The sequence below is a fragment of the Hirundo rustica genome, chromosome Z (assembly GCF_015227805.2).
Source record: "Hirundo rustica isolate bHirRus1 chromosome Z, bHirRus1.pri.v3, whole genome shotgun sequence".
Classification (NCBI taxonomy): Eukaryota; Metazoa; Chordata; class Aves; order Passeriformes; family Hirundinidae; genus Hirundo; species Hirundo rustica.
Window position 1 is genome coordinate 84,676,747 of NC_053488.1, and position 26,787 is coordinate 84,703,533.

General features: G+C 49.8%; 1 protein-coding gene across 4 annotated transcripts in view; it reads left to right on the plus strand.

The window, feature by feature from the left end:
• Positions 1-294: 294 nt before the first annotated feature.
• FHL1 (four and a half LIM domains 1) overlaps positions 295-26,787 on the plus strand; it is a 31,916-nt gene continuing 5,423 nt past the window's right edge. For 2 of the 4 annotated variants that reach the window (XM_040089240.2, XM_040089241.2), the window contains exons 1-2: positions 295-418; positions 2,024-2,188. Coding sequence is in view for 2 of the 4 variants with exons in the window: in XM_040089237.2 (XP_039945171.1) it covers positions 20,813-20,834 (22 nt within the window). In the remaining 2 variants the exon portion in view is untranslated. Of the gene's footprint in view, positions 419-2,023; positions 2,189-20,675; positions 20,835-26,787 lie in introns of those variants that run through there. The other 2 variants (XM_040089237.2, XM_040089238.2) reach the window with 1 other exon arrangement.

Consider the following 26,787-nt stretch of genomic DNA (forward strand, 5'->3'; position numbering starts at 1 on the left):
GTAGCTGGTGTTTTGGGTTTGGCCATGAAACCTCTAGCTTTTGTTGTATGTGGAAGGATCAAATACTTTAAATAAGCGGCAGAGGATCCTGATAGCAGCCTGATGACATTCCCTGCAGATAGGGGATGCTTGTTGGGCTGCAGGTGCCTGCTGTCAGGCACTAATCAGAGCACTTGTGCTTCTCCAGGGTGCACCAGCTGGTTGGGGACCTTCCAAGATGCAACTGCAGAGGTCCAGGATTAGTCTCCAAATATTCCTGTGGCAGCAGTGGCAGTGGCTGGTCTCTGGTGAAGAGATTCCACTGGTACAGACACCCCTGGAGCAGCAGCCTTCCCACTCGTCTCTCCTCCTGTTTCTCTTGGCCAGAGGCAGGAGAACTCCATTTGAAAGAAGAAGCCCCACAGGAGCTGTCTGCAGGGTAATTTCCCCTGGTGATGTTGTTCTACAATTGTGCAACACCTGGCCTATCTTTGTATCCTCACGCTCTACAACTCAGGTTTTTCCTGGAACACCTGGCTTGATTTATCTCACTGGGAATGCTCTTTCTGGACATCCCACCCTTGATGGGTCTGGTCTCTGCAATTTCTCGTGAATCCTGAAGCTCTGCAGCTGCAAACATGTATCAAATATCACACCTTAGGGGCAGGGAGGTTCTGCTGGCGTTCTGTAGGTCTGATGGTTGGTTACAGCCATTAGAGAAAAGCTCTCGCTAATGATGAGTAAATTTTATGCTTGCTGGGAGAGCTTGCTGGAAAAAATGGGCTGGAAATGGGTGTTTGGATTCCTTTGAAAATCAAGAGTAAACTTCGGTCCATAATGATAAATGATGTTGGTGTTTCACATCTGTGTTTTATGCGCGCCTGAAGTTGTTCTTGGCAAGTGGTGGCAGTCTGAGCCTTGAACCTCAGGGCAGCCCAGTGTTCTTGTCCCTGCTTGGGATGTTGTTAATACGGATGATGCAGTGCTGGAGGAATCTGTGGGACTCACCTGTTGAATGAACAGAGACGCAGAAAAATATAGATGTTTTTATAGAGTGTATTTGTTCTTACAAAAAATATTTTCATTTCGCTAACAAAGAGAAAATCCTTGGCCAAGTATAATGGTCTGCTTTCCAGGGATACTGGTGCTGTGTCCAGCACACCTACCAGCCTCTCCTGCCGTTAGTCAGGAGCTCTGTGGTGGCTCTCCAAGGCACCACAAAAGCCTGTTTGTAGAGCAAGAGCTCCAACACAAGCACCTCTTGTTAAGAAACAAACGTAGTTACTCGCTGGGCCGTGTGTCCAATAGCAGAGGAATGGAAGAATGTGGGATAAACTCAGAAGTATATAAAAAAATGAGGGATGGGGAAAGGGAGAAAAGAAAACAAATGTGAATGTTGTGAGATTTTTCCAGTGTCGTGCAGCACAGGCAGGCACATTTATTTACAATAAGAATGAATTGTTACCTGGCAGTACCTTTTCACATGTATGCTTTGAAGAAAGTGCTCCTCTTTTGGCATGTTTTTCTCTGTGCTCTCTTCAGTTGGGTCCCTTCCCTCCCTGCAGATTTCTCACATGAACTCCATCCCTGCTGTTTGTTTTGTGTCCTTCAATCTCTGTGCGTGAACCTGAAGGTGATGTATAACTGAGCTTCCAGGAAAGGCTTCAGCACTGAGAGAGGGTTGTTTGGACAGGACAGGAACCTGGCGGAGGCATCCTCCTGCAAAGATTTTGTGCTTTGTCTGAGAGTACAGCTGCTGGCACTTTTTGGGGCTGCGGGACTTTTCCCAGCCTGCTGCATCCCATGGTTCCCATGGCAGCGCTGTGCTGTTGTGGGGAGGCTCGGAACAGCTCTGCTTGCAAAGTGCCGTGGCTGGTTGGGGTTTTCCCCCCACGGATGATGCAGTGACCCTGGGAGGAGCTCCCTACTTCCAGCTGCTCCACGGTCAGGATCAGCGCTCTGGGCTGGACTAACCCATTTTTTTTTTTTTTTTTTTTTTTTTTTTTTTTTTTTTTTTTTTTGCCTTGCACCTCCCTGCTATAAGTGTGGAAGCCGCCTCTCTCCCTCTGGACGCCCCAGCCAAGCCCCGGACAAAAGCGCTCCCGCGTCCATCCCGCAGCCGCTGGCAGCACTCGGTCCATCCCTTCCCTCCTCCCGGCAGCGGCCGCCTCGCAGCACCCCCGAGCACCCCCGGGCTCTCCGGCAGCCAGTAAGCACATGCCTCCCCCTCTCCCTCTCGAGCATCGCCTCCCCGAGCAGGGCAGGGAGCGTTTCAGCATCCCACGCTCCGCAGATCTTCGGATTTCGGGGCTGGTGCCGGTCTTCTGTCTGCCTTGTGACTGCTGTGCCGCAGAAGGGTTTGTGAGAGCAGGGGTGGGAGCGGGAAGATTGCGGGTGTGTGATGTACTTGTGAAACACTCTCCAGCAAGCAATTTCTCCGCGGTTCACTGAGTTAACCTCAGAAACTGCTTGCTTTGTGGGTTGTTTTGGAAATGGGTTTATCTACATACTTGCTGCTGATTTCTCTTGCATCCTCTTTTACTGACATGCATATTCCCTCCTGGAAGGTGGCTGCTTTGAAAGTACTGCCAGACACTGGGGTAAAAATACAACTTTTCCCTTTGCTTCCAAGTTGAGCTGGTGCTTAGGGAGCATTTGCAGTGGTACTGAGCCGAGTAAGAGCTGTCAGCTCCGTGCTTTTCTGGGCAGGTGATCAGATGTGCCTCTTGAGGCTTTAAATGAGAGCTGGGGAGGAGATAACTAAAGCAGAGTACGTTTTGTGGGCTCTCAGGTGATGTGAGGAACAATCCTGGGAGCAGGCTGGCAGTAACAGAGTTGGGGAATATGGAAATGCAAGCTTTTGTCTAATAACTGTCACCCTTTCCTCTTTCTGTATTATGAAATATCAGGCAGTTGCAGAGTTCTTGCAGCTGCACCCATGTGAATGCAAACACCTTTAGATTTGTACAAATGCTGCACCCCTGTATGGGTATAGATTTGGGAAGTCAAACTGCACGCATGAAATTGTATTTGCCCAAATGTTTGCAGGATGGGTGTTTCTGTCATTAATCTTTTCCTTAGTTATTGGTCAAAAGATAAGTTAAGGCATGGGACTCTGGTCCAGCTCGTGCTGTGTGAGCAGGAGCCCATCTGTGGTTGAGAATGGGATGTGACTATTATTTAAACCACTGGAATCTAGCACATGGAAGGGGGAAAATTATAAAAACAATCCACCTACCAAACAGCCTTTTACCCTGTTTTGAGAGGAAGAGTGTTTTTTGAAAAACAACAACAAAAAAACTTCCGAAAGGAAACTGATTAAATTCTTAAGCCATGATGTACAAAGAAAATAGCTGATCAAGCAACCAAATATGGCTTTGAAACTTCAACTTTCTTTTGTAATGACAAAAGCACCCACATACTTCGGTGACAACACCCTTTTATTCTTTTTCCCAAACACAGCATTCTTGAATACAAACCAGTTCCAAATTTTTCCTTAAGGAGCTCAGTATATAAAAATTCCTTCTTGACTAATACCTGGGAGAAAAATGAGGGTAGGTGTTTCAGAGCTGGCACCACAAGCGCAAAAAACCCCAAACCCCTCCAGACCTCGGTGCAGCAGAAAGTCAGTTGCTCAGATTTTGGGCTGAGGCTCTGAGGAATGAGTTCAGGGCTGGGATTTTAGAGCTGTTTTCTGACGTGCACTGCTCTTTGGGAATTTTGGCTGGAGAAGGTTTTTAGGATTGGGCCCTTGAACTGTTTCTAACAGAAGTTATTCCCTGCTGTGAGTGAAGGTTTGTCTCCCTGTATGCTGGAATAATTCTCTGCTTGGATATAAACAATGGCATCTGTTCAAAAGGAGGCAAATTTTAGGGTGCTCAAACACTTGAAAATAAACTCTCTCCTGTCCGTCCTGGCTGGCCTTTTTTTCAGCAGCAGCCTTTCCACCGAACAGTACTGTGAATGGAAAATCCAGATATATGGTAGGAAGCGGCTTGGGGAGCCTGATCAGGTCCCTTTTCATGTCCATGGATAGGGGAGTGATCCTGTAGGATGCACTTCATCTGTAATCTAAACCCTTATCACATGAATATGGTTTGCAGTCCACACCCATTGCGCTAGGACTTAACAAAAACTTTAAGGAGCTGACCCCCTTTCCCCCAGGAAGCAACTTGCTTCCTTTTGTGTCACAGAATAATTTGGTTGGAAGGGACCTTTAAAGGCCTTTTAGTCCGCAGGGACATCTTCAACTGGGCCAGGTTACTCAGGGCCCTGTCCAGCCTGGCCTTGAACACTTCCAGGGATGGAGCCTCTACCTCCACTCTGGGCAACCTGTGCCAGTGTTTTACTGGTTTTTCCAGTGTGAAAACCTCCTTCCTTGTATCTAGCCTAAATCTCACCTGTTTCAGTTTAAAACCTTTGCCCTTTTCCTGTTGCAGAAGGCCCTGATCAAAGGTTTGTTCCCATCCTTCTTGTGAGCCCCCTTGAAGTACTGAAATACCATACTGCAATGAGGCCTGCCCAGAGCCTTCTCTTCTCCAGGCTGAGCAATCCCAACTGTCTCAGCCTGTCTCCAAAGGAGAGGTGCTCCACCCCTCAGAGCACATCATCTGTGTTTCCTCTGGACTCGCTCTGTGTCCTCCCCGTGCTGGGAGCCCAGGGCTGCTCGCAGCTCTGCAGGTGAGGTCTCAGAAAATGGAGCAGAGAGGCAGATGTGAGCCAGGAATAATACTGTCACCTCAGCAGTAGCCTGTGTGAATTATGTTCTTTTAAGTTTATTCACCAGCCAGTGGATGTATTGGGGCATTTAGGTGTAAAATTCCTCTGATCTTCGCTGATGAGACAAGGATCACGCAATTCCCTTTTTCAGCATTTACCTTTCTGTGGTGCTGCTTAGCCCTGAAGTCCCAGTGGCATTAAACGCAGCAAGAAAAGCCTCACCACCAGCAAAGCACAAGGTTTGCTTGGGCTTTTGATTGGTTTTGATTTGACTGCCCCTAAATCAGAGCAGCTCCCTGGAGAGCCACGGGCAGGCTCTGGTGCCAGGGTTCTGTATGGAGATGCAGATGTGTGGAGGGTTGAGCCAAGCAGTCAACGCCTGCCTGTCACCCTCCTGGTCCCCAGCCACTGTCACCTTGTGCCCTGCTGGTAGGAGAGCAGAGGTAGCAAAGCTGAGATTTCAGATTCAATTCTATACCTCAAGCAGGGTGGACTCACTTTTGCTTGAAAAGATAATGGAAATCATGTCTATGCAATAGGCCTTCCCAGAACTGACCGGTGATTTCATTAAAAAAAATGCATTGTAAGTCAAAATACTACAGCTCGATTCTTTGGGATCTCTTTTTATTTCATTTCTCCATTATAGAAAAGCAAATGGGGAAAGTAACAAAGCCGAAATATCAGAGATCAGTCCTTTCTGTCTGATTTTGGCAGAGGGAGTGTGGGAGGAGGAAAGAGACCTCATATTTCACTTAGATACTCTGTTTGGAGAGGAGTTTCAGGCAGACGGCTCTTGAGACGCTGGAACTCTAAAGAATTAAATGCTATTTAGATAAACGTATACTTCCACTTCTGCAGAGTGGTTTTGGAAGGACTGTGCCTTATATTATGGCTTTGGTTCTTTTGTCCTTGGATCCACCAAAAGCCCTGTTTGCAACCACTTGTCTGGGTGTAGGTCCAAGGGACTGGGGCTTCCCTGGGGTTCAGAGACAGGACTTAGCCCAGCTCATTCCTCTCCCTCATGTGCTTTAACTGGGACTTTCTGTATCTGAGCAGCCCAGAGCCAGCTCTGGGAATATCACCCCACGTGGCTTCTGGAGGAGGAATTGGAGCCAAGAGGCCGAGTCTGGTGTGTGATGAGCATTTCTCTCTGCAAAACCTCCCCAGGCCTGTAGGCAAAGCTCTCCTACCAGAAATGGCTCGTTTTTCTGCTCAGAGTATTTCCTGCAAAGGCTCCGGGCTCCGAGTGGCTGTTGGAAAACCACAGAAGAGCCCTTGACGGGGCTTGCCCTCCCTGCAGCACACATTGAGGCAGGAGCTGGCCCTTGATACTTCCAGGGTGATTCAGGCACGTGCAGTGCCAAGAATGCTGCCAGAGCAAATTCCTCCTCTCAGAGTAATAGAGCGTGGCATTTTCTGTGGGACAAAGGATGGATGGATGGATGGATGGATGGATGGATGGATGGATGGATGGATGGATGGATGGATGCTCCCTCTTCTGCTTCTCCAGCACTTTCATCTCCACCAGAACAGATGGGAAATGGTGTTTTTGTCCTGTGGTGAGACAGGGCTAAAATTACATTTAAGGCTTTAGAGAAAATCAAAGTAGGGCAAGGATTGCATTATAGCCATGCTGAAATAGTATAGACAGGGTTGGAAGCACTCTTTCAAAAAAGGCTGAAGTAGAGTTCCCTGGAAGAAGTTGGACAACTAGGGCAGGGTTCCTGGCAGTTCCTGGAGCTGCAATCCAGGGTGGAAGGGCAGCTATTTTGTTGTGTGCCTGACTGGAAACTTTCAGGCACAGTTACAATTTTGGTTTGGATGCTGTTGCAGAGTTGCATTACTTTTGTAAATAAGAAACTCAAACCCTCTTGACTTTGGACTGACATTTTCAGAAGGCCCTCTTGTTCCACAGATGTGCCTCATCTTTTTTTCTGTTCCTTGAGGTGACCCCAGTGATTGGTGTCATTTGTGATGCATCCCTCCTGCAGAGCTGTCTGTGGTGTGAGCTGGCAGCCAAGCGTCGTGGACTGTGAGGGATTTGCACCCCTGGAAAGGGAAAATGAACACAGTGGAAAAGAGGAGACCAAAATCTGCCTCACAAGAGGCTGTCTAACAGGTATAGCTTGAGATTTAATAGGTTGGGTCAAAATGTTTCAGAGCCAGTTTACTTGGTGAACTGCAGAGCTATGGTGAAATGGATCTGTTCTGCTCTTTCTGTTGTCATGTGGATGGGAGGTAAATAACAGGAAAAACAGCTAAAATGACTGAATGGAATAGAAAACTCTCTCCTACAAATCCTCCCAGTTGTCTTCAAGACATAAGAGACCTTCATGCTTTATGATGCTTCGACATATGGAGGAGCTTCAAGTCAAATACTGGCTGTCTCCAGCAGTGTCTGTCTGCTGAAATGATGGGTTTAAAAGACCCCTGTTCACAGGAAATTGCATGTGCTCCATGTGCCGAGGGACTCCTGCTGGGAGGCACAGTTGGTACAGGGATCTATAATCCCCTGTTTTGCTTCAAGGTCCCTTAGCACTGCAGCAGATGTCCCAGGGTGTGAGGATTCTTGTGTTAACACCAGGTCTCAGCACCAGAGGAGTTTAGAGTTTCTGGCAGAGCAAAAATTGTTCTTGCTGTTTCGTTTGGACAGAGCAAAAAATCCACTTAATCCTCCAAAAATCTCTCATATGAACCAGAGTGCTGGGCATGTCTTTCTTCTTGTGCTAAGAAAAATAGAAGTGGCTCATCACACTGAAGACATGACTGGTCCAGCCCACAAGTGGCTGATAGTTGACTTTCCTGCAGGGAGCTGGCTCCCAGATCCTCCTCAGAGCCTTCCTATGGGAATATTCAGTTTTTCACGTTCTTCCAGTGGTTCCTGACCAAAGACCCCCTTAACTATCACAGCACCCTAAATATATTTCCCCCTGCCTCACTGCTGGGAGGATGCTGGGGTGGGAGAAAATAATGTCCTTTCTTTTAAAGAAATGCCCCAAGATGTGGGAACCATCTGGACTTGGCAGGCTGCTCCCAAGGCATTTGCTGTTTGTTTACCTTGGGACTGGCTGCCCCTGGCAGTTGTTACCATCAGCCTTTCTTATCTGTTCTTTTCTATAATAAACACTGGAGCAAAGGTTTGGAATTAGTCACTTCTGAGGCACTGCCTGCTTCCCTTTCCAGCTTCTGTCTTATCATCTCATTTTTGGACTCTTGAGCCTTTCCCACTTCATTCTGTGCCTCACGGTTTTCCCCTCATCTCATTGCACTGAGATAGCAAAGAGCTCTTTAAAATTCCTGGTAGGTGGGTCATCCCCAGGGCTGCAGCATCCCAGGAAACTGCTGCCTTGGGACAGCTGTGTGCACCCACAATGCTCTTGCTGTGTGCTACAGAGGTTTTCCTAGCTTGACTGACCTCATCCAGTGGATGAGTTTGATGAGTTCCTGGCTGATGCCTATTTGGTTGAAGAGCCCACAGAGGCTGTGTCAGGATCCCGAGAGCATTCCAGGGGCCTGGCACTGCGTCCTGCTCCTTGGCACAGCGTTAACCACAGGGCAGTCAGTGGTTTGAGGGAATGCAAACACAGACAGCACCTCCAGAACCCAGGTGTGTGGTCCTCATCTGGGCTGAGTAATTTGAGATAGTAATCTGGAGACTGAGTTTCTTTGCTTCCACATAAAAATTCCCTGGTGATCTCCAAGCATTGTCCTGATGTGATCTTGCTTCTGACAGTTCTGTGGAAAGGCACTAAAGAACAGCCCAAGGTGCAAGGATTTCCCTCTCTCTCTCCTTGGTCTCATCTCACTTTAAAAATACACAGAGCTATGTATTTCACTCAACACATGCAAATATAGTTTCCTGTCTACCCTTGCTTTGCCCATTGAAAGCCTCTGCCCCAGGGTACAGCCTGCCAGGTGATTGCCACTTGATGTATGCCTTATTTTCCAGCTGGAAATGTCCAGGATGACAGTATGGGATCAGGATTGGAGGGCGGTCCACGTTCACATCACAGCTGCACAGGGGCACTCGGTGAGGATGCAAACCCGTTACATTCTGTCTGAATCTGCTTTGGTAGATGCCAGAACATGGCATCCACACCTTGCCATAACATTCCCTTCTCTCTTATGCCTTTATCATCTCAATGATTGACAGCCTAAGGTGCAAACTTCAACTCTGGATCTGTCCCTGTTGTAGGATGGGTTTCTTGCAGTGGGCAGGGGATGCACCATCTCCCGTATGGAGAAAGATTTGCTGATTTTTGGCTGGAGGGGATTGCGAACAGCGTCCCTGTGGTTACTCTGATGCACTGGAGAGGCTGTAACACGGGTTTGGGGCGGCAGGAGGCCTCCATAAAGGCTCAGCTGCGGTGTGTGTGAGTGAAAGCCGTGCCTCGCACCTCCTCTCCGCAGTTCCACGCCGCTGGGGTGAGCCCGAAGGCAGCTCTCCCTCCTCCCTGCAGGGCTCACACCGCCCATCTCCGGAGCACCCCGAACACCTCCTGCCCGCCTGGTTCTCCCCCCAGCCTGTGCCGATGCTCTGGGGCGGGGAAATCTCTGTGTGCTCCACTAGACAGTGAACCAAACAACCACTAAATCTCTTATAAACCAAGGAGCAACTTGTTTTGGTTACCAGGGAGATTGCCGAGTGCAAAATCGACCTGAAATAGCGATGAGCTCATCCTTGGAGCAGCGTCGGTGCCTGAGCCGGAGCAGCCGGACGGAAAGGGAGGCAGCGCCAGGAAAGCTGTCTGCTCCACCGACATTTGGATGCCGTGAGAGCTGTTTTGCCAAACAGCTTTTGCCTTGTAAACGAAATCGTGCAGGGGATGGTGTGTGAATCTGGTTGCTGAGACCGGGCTTTTACAATTCCTGGAAGTATGGCAATTATGTTCCTCGTGGGACTGTGGGCTGGAGAGCCTTGGGGGTGGGTTCAGAGGCTGCAGATGGCTTTCTCTGCCATCTCCCCTATCCTGGAAACTTCCCCCTGTGTGAAAGGATTGTGGAGAAACTGAGATGCTTGTAGGAAACCCTTGGAAAACCTTGTAGGAAAGGGCTGGTTCTAAGCAGCTGGTTAGACAGGAGTACTGACAGACCAAGCCTCTCCCTGCTGCTGCTCCAGGGGCTGGAGCAAGAGCTTGGAAAAACCTCACCCTCTTCTGCCTGGGGGTAGGAGATTGAAAATTGAAATATACCTGGGCCAGGCAATTGAAAATTTGAACTCTGGCATTATTTTGCTCTGAGGTGTCCCCAGTTTTAGCAGGTCAGGACTGGAATTTTGGGGTCACCTCCTGCCAGGGCAGAGTGGGAGCAGAGATGTCATTTCTGGGGTGAGGGAGGCTGTGGCTGGAGGGGGCTCTTGTGGAGTGCCAGCTGTGCCTGAAAAAGGCAGGATAAGGAGGCTGTGCTGCACTCAGTCTCTTGGCAGCCAGGAAGGGCTCTTGTGTCATCCTGCACCTTTCTCTGCTAGCACAGAGGTGTTTCCAGATGCACTTCAATCAATGGACTCGCGTTTTCTGAAGAAGTATGACTTCTGGCTGAAAAGCTCTGTCTGTAGGAGGAAGTACTGCCTGTCTTTCTGCACGATGGTGCTGCAGGGCAGACAAAGCTGTGGCAGTGGTCTCTGCTTGGGTTTTTCTCCCCATTGCTGCGTAATTTTGTGTAGAAATACATGAGAACATCACCTGGCAGCTGTCTTGAAGAAGCAATGCATGAGCCCCTTACCAGAGGCCCACTGACAGATTTCAGCAAATCTTTTAAGACATAATTACCAGTGAATGAAAAGAAGGAACAACAGCACGAATGTGAACAAATGCTGAGCCCCTGAAAAGTGATCTGTGAACCTACTCACATGATGAAAAAACATGATCCTTTTTTTGGATTGAATTCATAGCTTTCTGAAACAAGGGATGAGGGTTGCATCTATAAAAAGAGATTTGTTTCAGCAGGGGTATTTTTTATTTTGGAAGTCTTTTATTATCATTTTATAATCATGAGAGATCTGTAAATTATGTGGTTTTGCAAGACCATTCCAGGGCTGTGGGTGGATTTTTTCTGGCTCCTTTCTGGAGCCAAATGGGTAATGCCTTGGTGACATGACCAAGCCCCTCAGCATCACAGGCAGCTCCCAGTGCCACCAGTGCATTCAGCCATCATCTTCAGGGAGAGGCTTCAGGAAAGGCAGGTTCTTGGAGCAGTCTGACGTTTGAAAGAAGGTGATTTTCATGTGAGGACTTACAGCATAGTGAGATCCGGGTGAGACAGACTTGAATTCACCTTTCACAGCTGCAAGGTGGGCAGTGCTCTGGTGTCCCTGGGCTGTCCCAGGGGCTGGGGTTGAGTCCATGTGACCCCGTTGCATAGCACAGCCCTGTGCCCCAGCCACCACGGCCCCAAACTGCCCATAACTGAGCTGGGCGGGGTGCTAAAAAACTTTAAATCCTTCAAATGCCGCCTGGAGCATTTCATCCTCTGCTTTCAGCACCCCTTTGGAGAAGACCACTGCCTGTCTGATGTGAAATGTCCACACGCGGTGTCTGATGTTCCTCTGTGCCACTTCTTTTCTGCGGGGTGCAGCACTGGATGTTAACATTGGGCAGCAGGACAGGTGTCCCTGCAGGTCTTCCCTGTGTCCCCCCACAGTGTTTCACCTTCTTGGTATCAAGGCGTGTTTGCCTCTTGGCTGTCTCTGGGTGACAAAACCCACCGCCGTTCTTTGCAGATCCAAGCCTAACCTTGCTCAGCACTGGCACAAAGCAGGCAAGGCTCCCTACCAGGCTTCCTTCTAGCACAGCTGGGAATTTGTCTTAAGGGCTATAACCACCAAAGGGACAGCAGGGTCCTCGCTGTTGCAGGAAAAGCCCTCCATGGTTTGGAGACCTCACCCTTTCCCCATTGTCCTGCAGCGTTCCCAGAGGGATGCGGTGCTTGTGGGCTCTCATGAAATGCGGTTGCACAAGCTGCTTGTAAAAGAAAGCCAACCACTGTTTCACATCTGTTTTAGCTTTTTTGACAGTTTTCCCTGGCGTTTGTGGGCAATTAGCACTGCTTTTCTGTCACATAGCTGGATGTGGGCAGTAGTGGCAGAGCTTGCAGAGGTTGTATTGAGAAGGGATGTTTCTTTTTGCAGACTGTGTTGCTCGCTGTCCCTGAATTTATTGTCTCTCTGCTACTTGATAAAGAAAACAAAATAATCTTTTGGGCCTGAATCCAGCCCCAGAGCAGGGGATGGCTTAATCAAACACACACACACTTTTACCAACTCCGGTTAGTTTATTTCTATGTTTAAAATCAAACACTCTTCTGTGTATCTCACTTTTCTTATTCCAAAGGTGGTGTTCAGTGAACGTACCCACACACAGACTTTGCCTGTTGCTCCAAGAGTCAGCACTGATAGAAATCTGTACCATGCAGAGCTGCTGTGAGACCCTTGGAGGAGCATGGGAGAGGAGAGGAGACCTTCCCCAGGCTCTGAATGCCCTGGCCTTGTGGAGGAGGGAGATGAAGGTATTAAATTTAGTAGTTTCAGTAACCTCACACCCCCCTCCATGCTCCTTTGGCCTGAGCTGTCTCTTCCCAAGTATTAATCTACTCATCGTAGCATTTCTAAGACACTAAAGGAACTCAAATTTTGCTAGGTTACCAAAAAGCTAGAGTGGGAGTATGCTGGGGAGGAGAATTCCCCTGCTTCCCTCTCCAAAACAGCTTCTATCCTGCGGATAATGACACTCAGCTGGGACACCACAAACCAAGGCAGGGCTCTGAAAACCATTCTGGGCTGGGACTCTCTGGTTTTGGCTGAAATTGAAACCTAACCCTGATGAAAGATTTAAAGGTATTTGTTCCTCTTTTTCTGACATGTGAGTCTGTGTTTTCTAACCGACCCCACAGGTAAAGCTTTCCTGTGTAGTCCTCGCCCAGCTCTGATCTGATGAATTTCCAGAGAGACTCAGGATCCTTATCACTTTATGAAAAATGAGATTTACATTCCTGTATCACACAGGCACTTTGAAAATATTATCCCTGACTCCAGAGAAATGGCTCATACATTTTAATGCCGTTATTAGAAACTGAATTAACAACACTCATCCTCAGTGGAAATTGCTCTGCAGCTCAGGGGAAAATGTACAGAGAGCACTGGTGGAGACTTCAGAGGGCTCTTGTCATCTTGAAATGTGTGTGCCTCTGCTGCAGTGTGTCTGCTGAATGAGAAGAGCAAGATTTTATATATGTCACAGAAATGGGAAAGCAAAAGTCCATGGGCCAATATCATGGGCTGAGACAGCAGTGGGGCTTAAAACATCCCAAAGTTCTTCTGAGCTGAAAGGGAGAGCAAAGTGAAGGAGAAACATGGGCTGCTCTGGCCTGTGTGTCCCAGGATGCTGTAGAGATGTTGCACACAGTTGCTTTATTTGCTGTCTTAGAGAAAGTGAACTTGATGAGTGCTGCCTTAAACTGGCATGCGAGTGAAGTGCTGCTGAGGTGCTCAGGTTGGTGAAAGAAGCAGCAACAAAGAAACCCACCCAAAAGAGGTTGCTTTTAGGAAAACTCTTTTTAATGGTGAATAAACTTGCAAGGGCTGGCTGATCTCTGTTCCTCTCAGGGGGCGGGGACTTTGAGGAGCACTTCACACTGGATCGCAGGACATCAGGTCTCTGGAGCCCCTGAGCTGGGAGCTCTTGCTCCTGAGATTGGAGGGAGGAAGAGGGAAACAATTGGCAAAATACTTGATGTGATGCCAAAGAAGCACTTGTGAATCTGAAGCCACTCCAAGGTGAAAAGTTTCCACTCCTCCTGCCCTTGAGGCAATGTGCCCCAGCCTGTCCCAGCCTTTGTGGTGAGTGTTGGGGTGCAAGGAAGCTGACCCCTTCTTCCATTTTAAACTGCCCTTATCTGAAGCTGGAAGTTATATCAAACCTTCCTAAAGCAGAGGTTTATGAAAATAACTCTTGTGACTAATCCAACCCCTTAGGTCTTGCTGGAGGAGAATTTGCAGCTTTGTTTTTCCTTGTAAAGAATGCTCAGCATATGTCCTGACAATTAGTCAGAGTGCCCAAAAATACCCGTCAGCCCTGCAAGCTGATCCCCTTCAGCTCCTGGAGCTGAGACAGACACAGGGGTATGCACTGTGGGGCTTTGGGAAAGGTTATTTTTAAAATGGCCACATAACAAGGATGATTTGGTCCTTTCAGCCACCAGCTCTGGCTAACAACTGAGGGTGCAGACAGCCAAATGTTAATCGTGCTCGAGGCGACCATTCTGCCCAGTGTATTGGGCTGTTTCTCCTGCTGAAAGCATGTGCCAGTTCTGGCCCTGTCAGCTTTAAATCAGTGCTGAGGGCATGGCCCTGTGGTCGGTGCCAAGTTTGGGCAGTGCTTTGATGGTGTGCTGGATGCCAGGGAGTCTTCCCAACTGGCATGCCAACGCTTGGAAGGGCACGTCCTCATCAAAGAGGTGGCCTGTCCTCACCTTTAGCCAGGCAGCCCTTTTCTGAGGGCTTTTGCTTTGCCCTTCTCTGACCACCTGAGGTGAAGTTTTCTATCCTCAGTGTCCCTCACGTGCTGAATTTCTGGAGAATGTTTTGCCAGAATCACAGTCCATGCACAAACAGCCCTTTCTTCTCCTCCCCTGAAAATCAAGATCTCTAAGGGGAAATACCAAGGCTCCTTGGTGCCACAGAGCACTGCTGGTGTGGGGATTTGGCTTGGCCATTGTCCTGTGTGGGCAGAGGATGGAGGTCTGCAGAACCATCTGCCCAGCAGCTTCCTGGGAACATGGTGTTTTGCTAGAAAACATCACACAGAAAGCATTCCCAGGCTTCGGAGGAAGAGTCTGGGCAGAGCCTGCAGCACCCACCTAGTGAGTGTTCCTTGCTGCCAGGTCCTGTTGAATGAACACAGGAGGGTGTCAGGGGATGCTGGAGAGCATTTGTGTTGTAGCTGATGTCTGGATAGCTGATAATTTCTGACTCCTGGTGGATAGATTTCCAAGGAATGACCCAGCTCTCAAGCAGTGAGGCAAACTAGTAGCTGAACTTCTTCCATGAGCTCCACAGTGAGCTGCTGAACCTCACTGAGACAGAGCGCTGCCCAGCCAGCTGCCGTGCCCATGAGAAGGAATCGGGAGCTATTAGAAGTGCAGAGAGCCTGCTGGACACTGTGAAATATTATTTCAGTGATGGCTCACTCACTACTTGGTGAAGCCCCGACATGAGCATTTATTGTGTGGGTACGGCAGGATTATATTGCTGTGCCTGTTCCTCACACCTCATCTGTCCTGGGAGAGACTGCCATGCTGCCTGGCTGGATCACTGTGGTATTTATTTCACAGGGACTTGAGTTACTTTTCTCAGCTCTGAAGCCAGGGCTAAGACATGAGGGGAAAGCTGTGATTGGCAAATATTTGCTTCACATTTGGCTCCGCTGGTCACTCCCCCCGCACGTGAGTGCAGCTAAACTGTAACAAAGGAAGACCTAAAGTTGACCAAGATGGCCTTAAGGAGCTCCACTGCCCTAAGTGTGAAGTTTTGGGGTGATAAGCTGGGCAATAACTGAGCTGTGGTGCAGCTGGTGGGCCCCACGGCTCCTCCCAGGACACATCACCTGGCAGAAGCGACTGAGAGTCACCACAGCACTGCTGGGTGAGTCTGTGCACGGCCCAGATGTAGGGCTGCTGGGCAGGAAGAGGTAAATGCAATATGTGAAGATTTTTAGCCCAATTATGAGCCTGGTGCTCTTATGAGGGTTCTGAATCAGATCAGTCTTGGCAGTACATGTGGACCTGTCTCCCAAGAGGAGTAGAGGAAGCCTTTGTCTCCCCTTAGGGTTGTGTGGCCTTCATGGGCGTGTTCACCCCTGTGGTTTTCCTCTTGCAGTTCATGAAGGGGGCTGTGGGCAGCCTGCTGCGCCTCCCAGCCCACTGCCTGCACACTCACAGCAGAAGGACATGGGAGACAGAGCTGGGAAGAGAAACGTGGCTCACATTTAAGCAAGTGCATTTAAAGACCAAGACATTTGTCTTTCTAAGAGATTTTTTTAAAATCTCCAGACTTTTGGGGCCGGCCGTCCCTTTTTGAGTTTGCACTGAAGGTCTAAATCTAACAGCTGGGGCCACAGCAGGCACTCAACACCCTTTGTGCTGGGAGAGAGAGCCTTGCACCTTATCTGTAAGAAAGATGAGCAGGGATAGGAGGAAGTTGACTTTATTCAGAAGTTGATTCAAAACCAGCTCTGCCCAGCACCTGCTGCAGCCTCTCGTCTCCCCAGTCTTCTCTGGAGCCTGGGCCAGTTTGATGCCTGCATCCCACCATACCGCCACAGCCAGGATGGGGAGCAGGAGCTGAACAAAGCTTGGGGACTACAAGGCAGCTCCTGATTTATGCACAGACACTCCCCCAGGCCTCAGAGTCACTTGGCTCTCAGCAGCAGCGAGAGGTCTGCCATGTCAGCAACAGGTGATGGGAAGAAGTGCCAGTCTGGAGTGTGTGTGGAAGGGAGCCACGGAGCAGATGGCAGCAAGGAAATAAATTTGGAGCTGCTTGGGGGAATAATCCTGGAAACAGTCCAGCCTGTGGATGGAGGCAAATGGGGAAAGACTTGGTTTATATCTCTTCCTTGTTTTGCTTTTTTTCACGTGCCTTTATTTCCAGCTCTGTTATCTCTTGACCATTCCTTCCTGTTACTACACCCTTATCCTTTCCCCCCTCTTCTTATCCTGTCTTCTTTTCCGCATTTTGTTTCTACTCACGCTATATCTGAGCTCCCGCATGTTGCCCACCCTGTGTCTGCTTCCTTTTAAATCTGTTCCCAGTTCCTCTACCCCTCACAGCTGACCCCAAAATCTTCCCTTGGCACTTAAAGGCTCAGCTCACTGCTGGGACCCCTCTGTGAGCTGCAGTTCAGCGTGGAAGAATTGTGCCTCTGCCACGTCTTGCCACTTTCCTTCTCTCCTGTCTCTCTGAGCTGACTCCCTGAGAACACCAGGGGCTCACCTGGTGCCCGGGGTGTTCATTCCCCTTCGCTGCAGTGACGTCCTTGCTGGTTTTGCTCTGGTTGTGGGTACATCCTGGCTGTGTCTGCCTTGTGTTCCTGTGAGTGCCTGTGGGATGCTTCGGGGGTTCCGAGGCACATCCTTGTACACAGAGCTGGATTTGAGACTCCTTGAGCATTTTTGGGATACTTCAAAGAGAAACTGTCCAGTTTTGAAAGGACGTGGTGGAAAATTCCCACTCTGGTGTGATTGTGTCGTGCAGGGTTTCTGGCTGAAGGGACCAGGGGCCATCATCCCCCAGCAATCCTCTCCAGATGATCCATAAACTCTGCTCTGCAGTGCCTGCTGCCAGTGCTGGGAGCAGGAAGCATGTGGGATACTGAGTGCTTGGAGATCTGGATCGACCCCCAGTGTCAGTCCTTGTGCCAAACCTGTCCAGCATTTCTGTGGCGCTGGGGACTGCTGCCTCTTATGTCTCTCTGATGGATCAGCTACAACAACAGAGATTTTTTCTTGGAGAGAGCTGTATCTGTGTCCTCTCTCCTCTCAAACCCAACTCTTTAACTGGTGGTCCTCCTGCAAATTTTGTCTTTATGTTAAAACAAAGAATTTTTTTTTTTTTTTATTGTTTTGTTTCTGCCTCGGAAGAGCCAAGGAGGTTTATAGCTGAGATCTGTTGGGCAAGAGTGCTCTGCTGTGGGAAGACATGCATGCAACCTGAGACATAGAAAATAAAAAAAACATAAACAAACCATGATCTGCCCTCATGACAGGAAGGGTAGGGAGCAGTGTGGGACTCTCGTTTTATGGGGATCCTGGTGAATGGCAGTGTGCTCTTCTGTGCAGGTGCACTGTGCACTGCCAGCGGCATGCATGGAAGCAGGAGGCACAGCATTACTTTAGGAGGTGCACAGGTGCTCTGCTGCTGGTATTTACTGCTGCTTTCTTTGATGATGGTGACTAATAGTTCATCAATGCCCGGGCTAGAACAGCTCTCCTCAGGAGTTTCTGCCTGTTGAATGACAGCAGGATGTGTGAGCAAGCTGAGAGACCCAGACCTTTTCTGGCAGGATTCATAGGGCAAGAAAATACTCTGGAAATCACAACGTGAATCATTTGTTTATCCGAGTGGATGACACTATGCCCTAGCCATGCTGCTCTGCAGTCAGACCCGTTGGGTGGGATCAGTGTGTCCAGGGCAGCTCCCTGGAAAACCTACAGGACAGGTCTAATGCTAAGAACATCACATCCCAAGCCTGCTATGCCCTGCTGTGCACTGAGTGGTGTATTTGCAGCACTCTTCCCTCTGGGAGCTGTGGGTGCCTGGTGCACAGACAAGGGCACAGGCAGGGCTGGCACAGCTCCGTTCTGGGGCACCCTCTCTTTCCTGGAGGTGTCTGCTCCATGTCACGTTCCACGGGGCACTGGTGTCTCTCTGTGGCACTTGGGCTACACCTGCACCACCGCTGTGTTTAATCACCTGGGCTTGTGTGGACGAGAAGGGGCTTGGGAAGAAAAGGGGAACTGTCCAAAGTTATCTGGCTAAAACCAGGCAAGGAACCAAGAGCAGCAGTAAGGTTGGAGGCCAGAGATTCAAACGAAATGGCCTTTTAATTAAAGTCTGCTCTGGGGGATCAGCAGGGGCTTTGCAGAGTGAGCTGTGCCGGGGAGCTCCACAGGCATCCACAGGTCTGGGTGTTCCTCTGTTTCTGGGCCAAGCTTTCTCCCTCTCCTCTCTCCTGCAGCACAAGCCTGTTGTGGTGCTGTGAACACACGTGTGCGTGTGCACATGCAATGTTGTGACGCCCAGGTGTCCATCCCTGCTCTCCACACCCCTCTGCAGCTGCCAAACTTTGCTGTTGATTGCAGCCACCTCCGGTCGGGGCCTGGCAGCCGCTGGCACCGCGCAGCCAAGGCTGGCTTGAAACGGGGATTGGACAGAGCTAGAGAATAAAGTAGGTGTTTATTGAAAGGCCTCCAGGATCTACCTTGGGCAGGACAGGAGCCAGACCAAGGCTGCACCCAGGGTGGACTAAGATTGGTCAGAAAAATGGCTGACTGCTTACGAGGTCTTATATTTTTATAAGTTTTGGTCTATTTGCATATTAGGGTTTAATTGTCTAATTAGTTTTAGGTTGTGAAGCTTTATTTTTCTTGCTCTGTTTCTTTAATCCACCGTTGTGTATGCTGTTGGGCTGAGAGTTGTCCTTGGTCCTCAGCAGGAAAAGGATTTTTGTCTACTACTCTGTGAAGAGAGCGGACTGGCACTTAATATGAGGCTCAGAACTGCATCCTTAGGCAGCACAGAATCTGAAAACATGAAAGCTAAAACATAAGGCATCAAGAGGCACTGATCCATCAACCAGGATGAGAGCAAAGGCTTCTGATGGAAATGCCTGGGCATTCTGGGGAAAGTAGGAAATGATGGCCGGGTGGGAGGGTGCCAGAGCTTTGTGTAGGGAGCTAGAAAGGAATGAGATGAGTTAATGATGCAACTCTGAGTGCATTGCCAAAAATGAATTCAGGTCTGTAAATATTACTCTGTGCACAGCAAGATTAAAACAGGAAAATACCAGTTGTTAGGGTTCCTGTTGCCATCTCAATTATGCAAACAATTTGCTGGAGTTTATAGATGAGCTGGGGCAGAATAACATTGGGTTTTTCCTCGCCAAAGTGTTTGAGTGCATTAGTATTTTAGCACATTTCCCAGCCTCAATCTGCTGCACCAGTGGATCCACGCCATGCTCTTTTGGAATGGCATGCTGTCAAGAGTGGCCTTTTCCAGGCCATGTTGGAGATGTCAGGGTGCTGGTGAGCTGCGGAGCTGGTTCACGTGCTGCCTGGGGGGCTAAGATGGGTGTGAAGGCTCGGGGGCTCACCAAACCCCATGCTGAGGCTGGAGACCGTGCACGTGTGTGTGGCTGAGGAGCTCTTGGGACCTCTGCAAGCAGGAAGCAGAGATGTTCCTGGCTGTAGCAGGGCTGCTCTTCAGAGGCCAGACACCACCACGATGGGCTCCCTGGAAGGAATGATAAACATTGGCTCTTCCCAGTGGCTGTCAGGGAGGTTCAGTGACTTTCCCACGGCCGTGCAGTGCGTCAGTGGGGAGGCAGGATTAGCAGCTGGGTGTCCCTGGCCCCCAGCCCTGAGTGCTGCCGGCAGCAGTTGCATAACCCAGCGTGTGTGTGGGGCTGCAGAGCTGCTGCAGCCTGGGGGTCCCCACAGGAGTGACACCGAGCCAGAGCTGCCTCTCCTCCTGCTGTGGCTTGGATGGAAGCAGGTCGGGTGGAGCCGCGGATCTGGGATCTTCCCGAGAGCTTTGTGGACACCTGACTCAAGAGGACAGAAGCGTGAGCCACTGCCTCTTAAGCCACACTAGATGCTAGAGAAGCCCCATATCATCTTTCTAAGTGCTTCTCTTCAGGGATCTGCTCCCTTTGAGAAGTTAATGCTGTGAGCTTCCTTCAGGAAAAAGCTGGGGAAGGACCAGGAATGACAGTTTTACTGGCAGTGGAACTTCAGCATGACCTCCATGTTGAGAGCAAATCCAACCCACTCATGAATGTATGTGCTGGTGCTTCTGTGGGCTGTCAGCTGAGCCCCCTGGGGTACAGCCACATCCTTTCTGGGCCAGAAGAGAGCTCCTTGCTGGCTCCTGGGGCCGCAGCCCCTCTGGCCCCCACAGGGCTGTGATCCACCCCTCCCCTTCAGCCATGCAGAGCAGCTTTAATGTTGGGTCAGCAATTCAGCTCAGGACTGTTACGAGACACAATCTCACCCTAAAGCCAAGGCCAAATAGTACCAGCATGGGGTCAAGTTCATGAGTTCATTCTGCCTTTGGGACTAATTTGGGTGCTGAGTAGCTGGGCAGGTATTTGACTGTTGCCAGCAGAGACCTAGAGGTCTCAGGATCCTATTCTTCTCCCTCAGATCACCTAAAATGGTAAGAATTTCCAAGGGGGATTAGGGTTGGGATCTCTGGGGAGGGGAGTGGACATCTGGTAGGAGTCCTGTCCATATTAATAGCCTCCGTTTAAATGTATGTTATCAAATGGGGCAGCTCCTTATCAGCCTGGAGACTGTGAACTCCATTACCTGAGGGGCTGCTGGTGACTTTGGGCTGCTGACCATGGCTTTCCACAGGCACACAGGTAAAGTGGATGTGCAGCCAGGAGTCGTGGGAGTACGCCTGGCAAACGGGGAGGAAGGTTTTGCTAAAAGGCTCCTGTGCCAGAGGAATAACTTTGAATGCAGACTTAAAGCTCAGCAATCTGCAGCAGTGACTCCTGATGGCAAAATGGGCTGATAACCAGTGTGGGACACTGGTGCTGGAGCAGAGTCGTGGTGGTGGCCTCGTGTATTTTGTAAAATGGACTGGATGGTAAATGTTTTGGTATCTGCTGCTGTGGGAAGGCTGGGGCTCAGCTGCTATTTGAGCAAGACTTGGTAAAAATGAGGGACAATGCTCCTCCTTGCTGCAAGTTTATTGCAGTGGGCAGAGAAATCCAGAGCAGAGGGGAGGCCAGTGTGGAAACCCGGATGGTTTGCTCTGCTTTGGTGGGAAGTTTGTGGTTAGTCCCTCTTCTCTGTTAAACTTTTATTTCAGATGGGCTGACCCTTACCAGTGATAGGAAAATGTTAATTTTTTTCCATTAACATCAACGGGAATATTGAGATCATATTTTACACGTCTCCATGGCATGCAGCTCTGTGGTGTCTTCCCATCCTGACTCATTCCTCTAGCCCAGCAGCTGAAGACAATCAGAAGGTCTTTGAGATTTTTGAAAGCCTATCTCACTCGTAGAAGCTGTTTTTGTGCACATCCAGGGTGTACAGCCCTACACCACAGCAGAGGGGCAGTCATTGCATCTCCTGGTGAGACACAGCCCCGAGGGTGGGTGTGCCTGGGGAGAGGGGTTGGGGCACAGTTCTGTGGCCACCAAACTGAGCTGCTGCAGACCAGGAGCGAGGAGTGCTTGTGAGACTTGGGAACACAGAGTCTCCTCAGAACTGGGGAGAAAAGGCACAGTTTGCTCCTCAGCCTCCTGCTCAGCTTCCCAGGACAAGGCACACACGTGAGGCTGCTTGCACAGCACGTAACTGCTCAGGGTTTGCTTGTGGGATGCACATACATGTTATGCAGGGCATCACTGTGAGTAAAATCTGACTTCTGTGGTATCATTTGATGCAAGAAGATGTTTAACTTCAGCCCACAAGACTGACCGATGCTGTAGCATCCTTCCATTATACTCCCAGCTGTATCATTTTTTCTTTCTCATCTTCCTCAGGGGTTGTCCCCTGGGGCAAGAACTCACAGATACAATGCTGTGCTGTAATCTGAAAATGCTGCAGGGGTTTCTGAGCAGGTGCTGAGGTGGGAATGCTGCTGCTGAACAGTCACAGCACGGTGTCTGATCCTGCAGATCCACAGGGCAGCTGTGGCGGAATCACAGTGCCTGCTCAGGGTGGGGCTGAATCTTCCAGAGCAGAAGGAAGTCTCATTTTGGCACTGGGAGCATCTGGGTGTGAGAAGGGCATCCAGCTGCTGAGGTGGGGCAGACCAGGGCTTAGCTGGGAAGTTTTTGTCCTTTGTCTCAAAGAAGAAACTTTATGCAGCCACAGAGTTAGTTACTGAATAGAATTTGCTTAGTTTTGAAAGGTTTGGACTTTGTTGCTTAAACTCTGCCTAAACTTGAGACAGTGGTGCCTTGTTAGCCTTCCCTGAGCTCTGAACTGAGTGCCAAAGCAATCCCTGGGGAAAGTATATGTGGGGCTGGGCCAGTGATTTTTAATAAATAACACATCCCTGCTTCCCCGGGGAACTGTGAAGATTTAGTAATGACATGTGCTCAGACATGGTGGCAATAGGACTGTAGGGAATGTTTTTGGCAACTGCCTGAGGAACTTGGAGCTGTTCTTGCTTTAAATAAAGCAGCTTTCATTTTATCAACAGATTAATTTTTGAATTATAGGGTATGAGACTTGCATGTGCCCCAGCCTGGCAATGGGAGAGCACAGCTCTGGTATTTTCAGCCCTTCCAGCAAAAAAGACCTTTCTCTTCTTTCTTTTCTTGGGCTTTGCAAATGTTTGTTGCCCAGGGCATTGTGCCAGTGCAGCCCTGAGTGTCACTTTGCGTTTGGGATTAGCAGGACTCCTCTTTTAAGGGTTTCCCAGGTATTTATAGCAAACCAGGCGGCATTGCATAGAGGAATGCTGAGATTAGTAACTCAGGTGACAGAGCAGGGCTGCCAGGACTGATCTGAAACAGGCAGGTGTAGCCAGTGTCTGGCAAAGTGGGGCTGTGTACTCAGTCTGCTGAGAAAAAAATAAACTAATGGAGAGTCAAAAAGCAGTTGCTCTTTTTTTTTTCCATATGCAACCGCATATAGGGCAGAGGGTTAACAACTCCAACCTCATCTTCTTTCTCAAGCGGCAGAATAATCTGTAAAGTGTAAGTATGGCTTCTCTGGTTGTGTTTACAGTTCCAGTTCTTCCTTGGTGGTTTATCACATTTAAACATATTCCCCAGAGACATTAACACATAGCCTGTGCTAAGTGCTTTGCTTATCAGCTGCGCTTCAGCTCCCTTCTCTGAATGCTTTGGTTCCATTTATTGTGCAAACCACTGTTTGGCTGAACTGCAAACCAGTCCAGCCAAAACCTCAAAGCAGTATTCGGGTTTTTGGCTGAACTGGGATGAACCAGCCCAGGGTGATGGCAGGAGCCCAGTGGAAGGCAGGGGCTGTGTGGGTGCAGCAGCTTTTGAGGGGTGGCAGCTCTTAGGTCTGTACCCTTTCCATCCCAAAGCTGGCCGTGCTGCAGGGTGCAGATGTGGCCCTGACCCCCAGTCAGCCCTGTGTCTGCTTGGTGTCGGTGTCACTTGAGGCGTGTGGAAGCCCCAGTGTTTGAGGTCTCTGAAGGACGGAAGGTGTGGCTGTCCAAGGGCTGTTTTCGTAAAGCAGAAGATGTTTTCAGGGGACAAGTGTTGAACTGGCACCTCTGTGGTCAGGTAAATGTTAGGGTTGTATTCCAGTGGGTCTTTGTGCCAAATACCCTGATATCTGAGAAGGCCACTGGCCTGGCCTTCTGCCCTCCCGCTGTAGCCAAATCCATCTGGGAGCTACATTTAGAGAACACCCTGCCAGGGCTAGTGGGGCAGGGATCCCTTGCTTAGAGTGAGATTAGTTTTGGAAGTATAGCTGTGTTTTCCTTCATCTCTTATGGAGGGTCCTCTAGGCTATTTAAGGATGGGCACATTCTGCATTTACCCCTCTCCCCAGCTGCCTGGGCTTGCTGTTTTCACCTGCTTCTCTCCAGCAGAACAATCCTCTGCACATGCCTGGGAGGGGGAATAGTTCCAGCCTGTCCACACTCTCCCTCTGCTTTCTAAATCCCATTCTGTGGCCTCAGTGTCAAGCTGACATGGGGTTTGGATCAGCGCATGTCCTCAGGGTATGTGATTCTCCTAGGGCTAAACAAGAGACACTTGACCAGGCCGTCCCCTCGGAGATGCCACAGTCCGGTGTAAAGGTACGGCCACAGAAACTTGTGTTCAGGTGACTCCCAAGCTAAAACTTCTGCATGTACTGCTCTCATTTTAAGCACAGCAGTGTGAAAAGAGGTTCAGTGTTCTGCGTTTTAGTGGTAGTTTGGTGAGTGCTTTCCCTGGTTTGGGGTTGCTGTAGCACTGTTGTACCCCTGGTGTGAATCCCTGCCCTGTGCTCAGCAGCTGCTGCACTACTCATACAGGAAGTGATGATGGGGGCACTAAATAAAAATACCAAGGAAGTAATGGTTTTTCAACACACTCCTTATTAGTTATGAATCCTTAGTTATAGTTATGAATCCTTAGTTTCCTAACTTGCCTACTTTTCAGACAGTAAGCAAAGGCCAGGGTTAATACACCTGGAAGCTCTGGAAAGTTATGCTGTGGGGACCTGGTGCAGCTGGAGGGAGAACAGGTTGTTAAGGAGATAAATAACTCCAAACCCATGACCTGCTGCCAAGCAGGCTTTAGAAATACATTTATTTTTATACAGAGCACAGGAAATATCTGCTCTATTTACCTTCCATGAGAGGGGACAGGACTGCTGAGGGGACCAGCTGTAGGATACTAAATGAAGCAGAGCTGTGAAATGTCCACCAAAGTTTGCTCCATTTGGGGAAAATAATCTGGGGGTCCCAGCACAGCTGCTACTGGCCTGGGGCTCCACGCTGGTGGCTTTCAGGGCTCTTGTGCACCATACCCTGGGTGGGCTGGTCCTGCTCCTGTGGGAGGCTGGTGGGAGATGGCCTGGCTGATGTGGGCTCTAGACATTTGCCCAGGTGAGCAGAGCCCACAAACAGCCAGCACATTTGCAGGGGCAATGCAACTACTGCATCTTCACTGCAGGCAAGGGGACGGAGGTGCCTTCCCTGGCTCCATATCAGGAATTCAGGAGTGGTAGCGCTGAGGGCAGAAAGCCTCTGGAAAAGCTGGAAGCAAATTCACGCCCCTGCCTGTGTACGAGAGGGGCTTTCTGGCGTGTGAGATGGCACGAGGCAGGCAGAAGCTGCTTGCACAGCCCAGTCTGGGGGCTGCCAGGCCCGGTGTTAATTTGCCTGCGGAGATCCAGAGCCACTGTGATAAATGTGTCTCACATTAGCGCGTGATGTGTTACATGGGAACGCGGGGTTAAGTTTCTCCCTGAACCATACTTTCAAGATTATGTGTTCAGGTTGAAAGCAACCCTAAACCTGAGATAAGGGACATTTCAATACCATTTGCCCTGGACTCTGCAATTGCATTTCTTCCAAATAAAACCCACCTGCTTGCTAGAGGTCTGCAGAGCTGGTGGTGGCTCACATAGTTTCCATGTTTCCCAGTTGTTTATCTGTTTCACTTGCTTGAACAGGTACCTCAAAGCCCTTGGTGTAGATCTCAGCAGGACATGGCATTCCCTGGCCTTGCCAAGGGAATATTTCCAGACCTTGGTCCCCCCACAAAGGACAATTCCTACCAGCTTGGCCTCCAGCCTGCCTCTGTCAGTTTTAGGGGAAGGAATAGGGTGTGAACAGAGCCTCCACCTCTGCTGCAGGCTCCCCATGTGATACTTTCCTTGAGGGCTCTCTGTCCTGCTTTCAGAAATAGAAATCCTTCAACTTGTTCTGGCCCTGTGTTACTGAGAGGGTGACAAAGAGGAGAAAACATGATGACTTTTGGATTTTGAAACTTGCAAGGTAACAGTGAGTCCCACTCTTCCTGGGCCCAGATGAGGCTGATGCTCTGCTATGATGGCAAAGCGTTCACAACCAGGCTCCTTTGGCTTTGTACCCAGCAGTGTCGGGCTGTTCCTGGTGTGCTGCAGTGCTCTGGTGAGGTTGGGCCCTGCAGCTGACAGTACATCTGGAATTACTGGGGTGGTCAAGTGTCCACAACAATCTGTGTGCAGGCCCTTAGGCCACAGCAGGACAGACCAAGAGCATCCTGCAGCCAAGGATGAGCCCAACAGGGTTGTTCCCCCTGACCCTGCTTTGTTGTGAGGGCACAGCCAGGAGTGAGACACCCTCTCTGCACCCCAAAACCCCTACTGGTTTGGTCCATAAAGGCACATTGTGCTGGGCTTGAGCAGCACGGCTGCAATAAGCACTGTTGTACCGCTGAGCTCTGTGAGGAGCAGGCTTCAAGGTAGCCCCCAGGGCTGGATAGGGTGGTCCAAGGTGAGGCCACGTGATGGAGGCAGCAGCAATTTGTATGCCTGACTCTGTCCTCTCCCTTCCTTGCTCTGTGCTGATGCTGCAGCTCTGTCAGGAAGAGAGGACATTTCCTCTTGGCAGTCCCTGCTGCCAGACCACAGCCACGTTTCCCATCCGGTTGGTGATGATGCAGAAAGTTCAAGGCTGTCGCCCCTGTGTTGGAGGTGCAGAGAAACAGGCTCTGCAATGCTGGGACTGCGGGGGCACGAGTGGCAGAGACAGGGATGGAGCTGCCTCTGTGGGACTCCATGGGCTTCTGTGACTCTTACGTTCCCTCCTCTGGAAGTGCTCCAGGCCACGCTGGATGGAGATTTAAACAACCTGCTGTAGTGTCTGGCACCCCTTCCCATAGCAGGGGGTTTGGAACA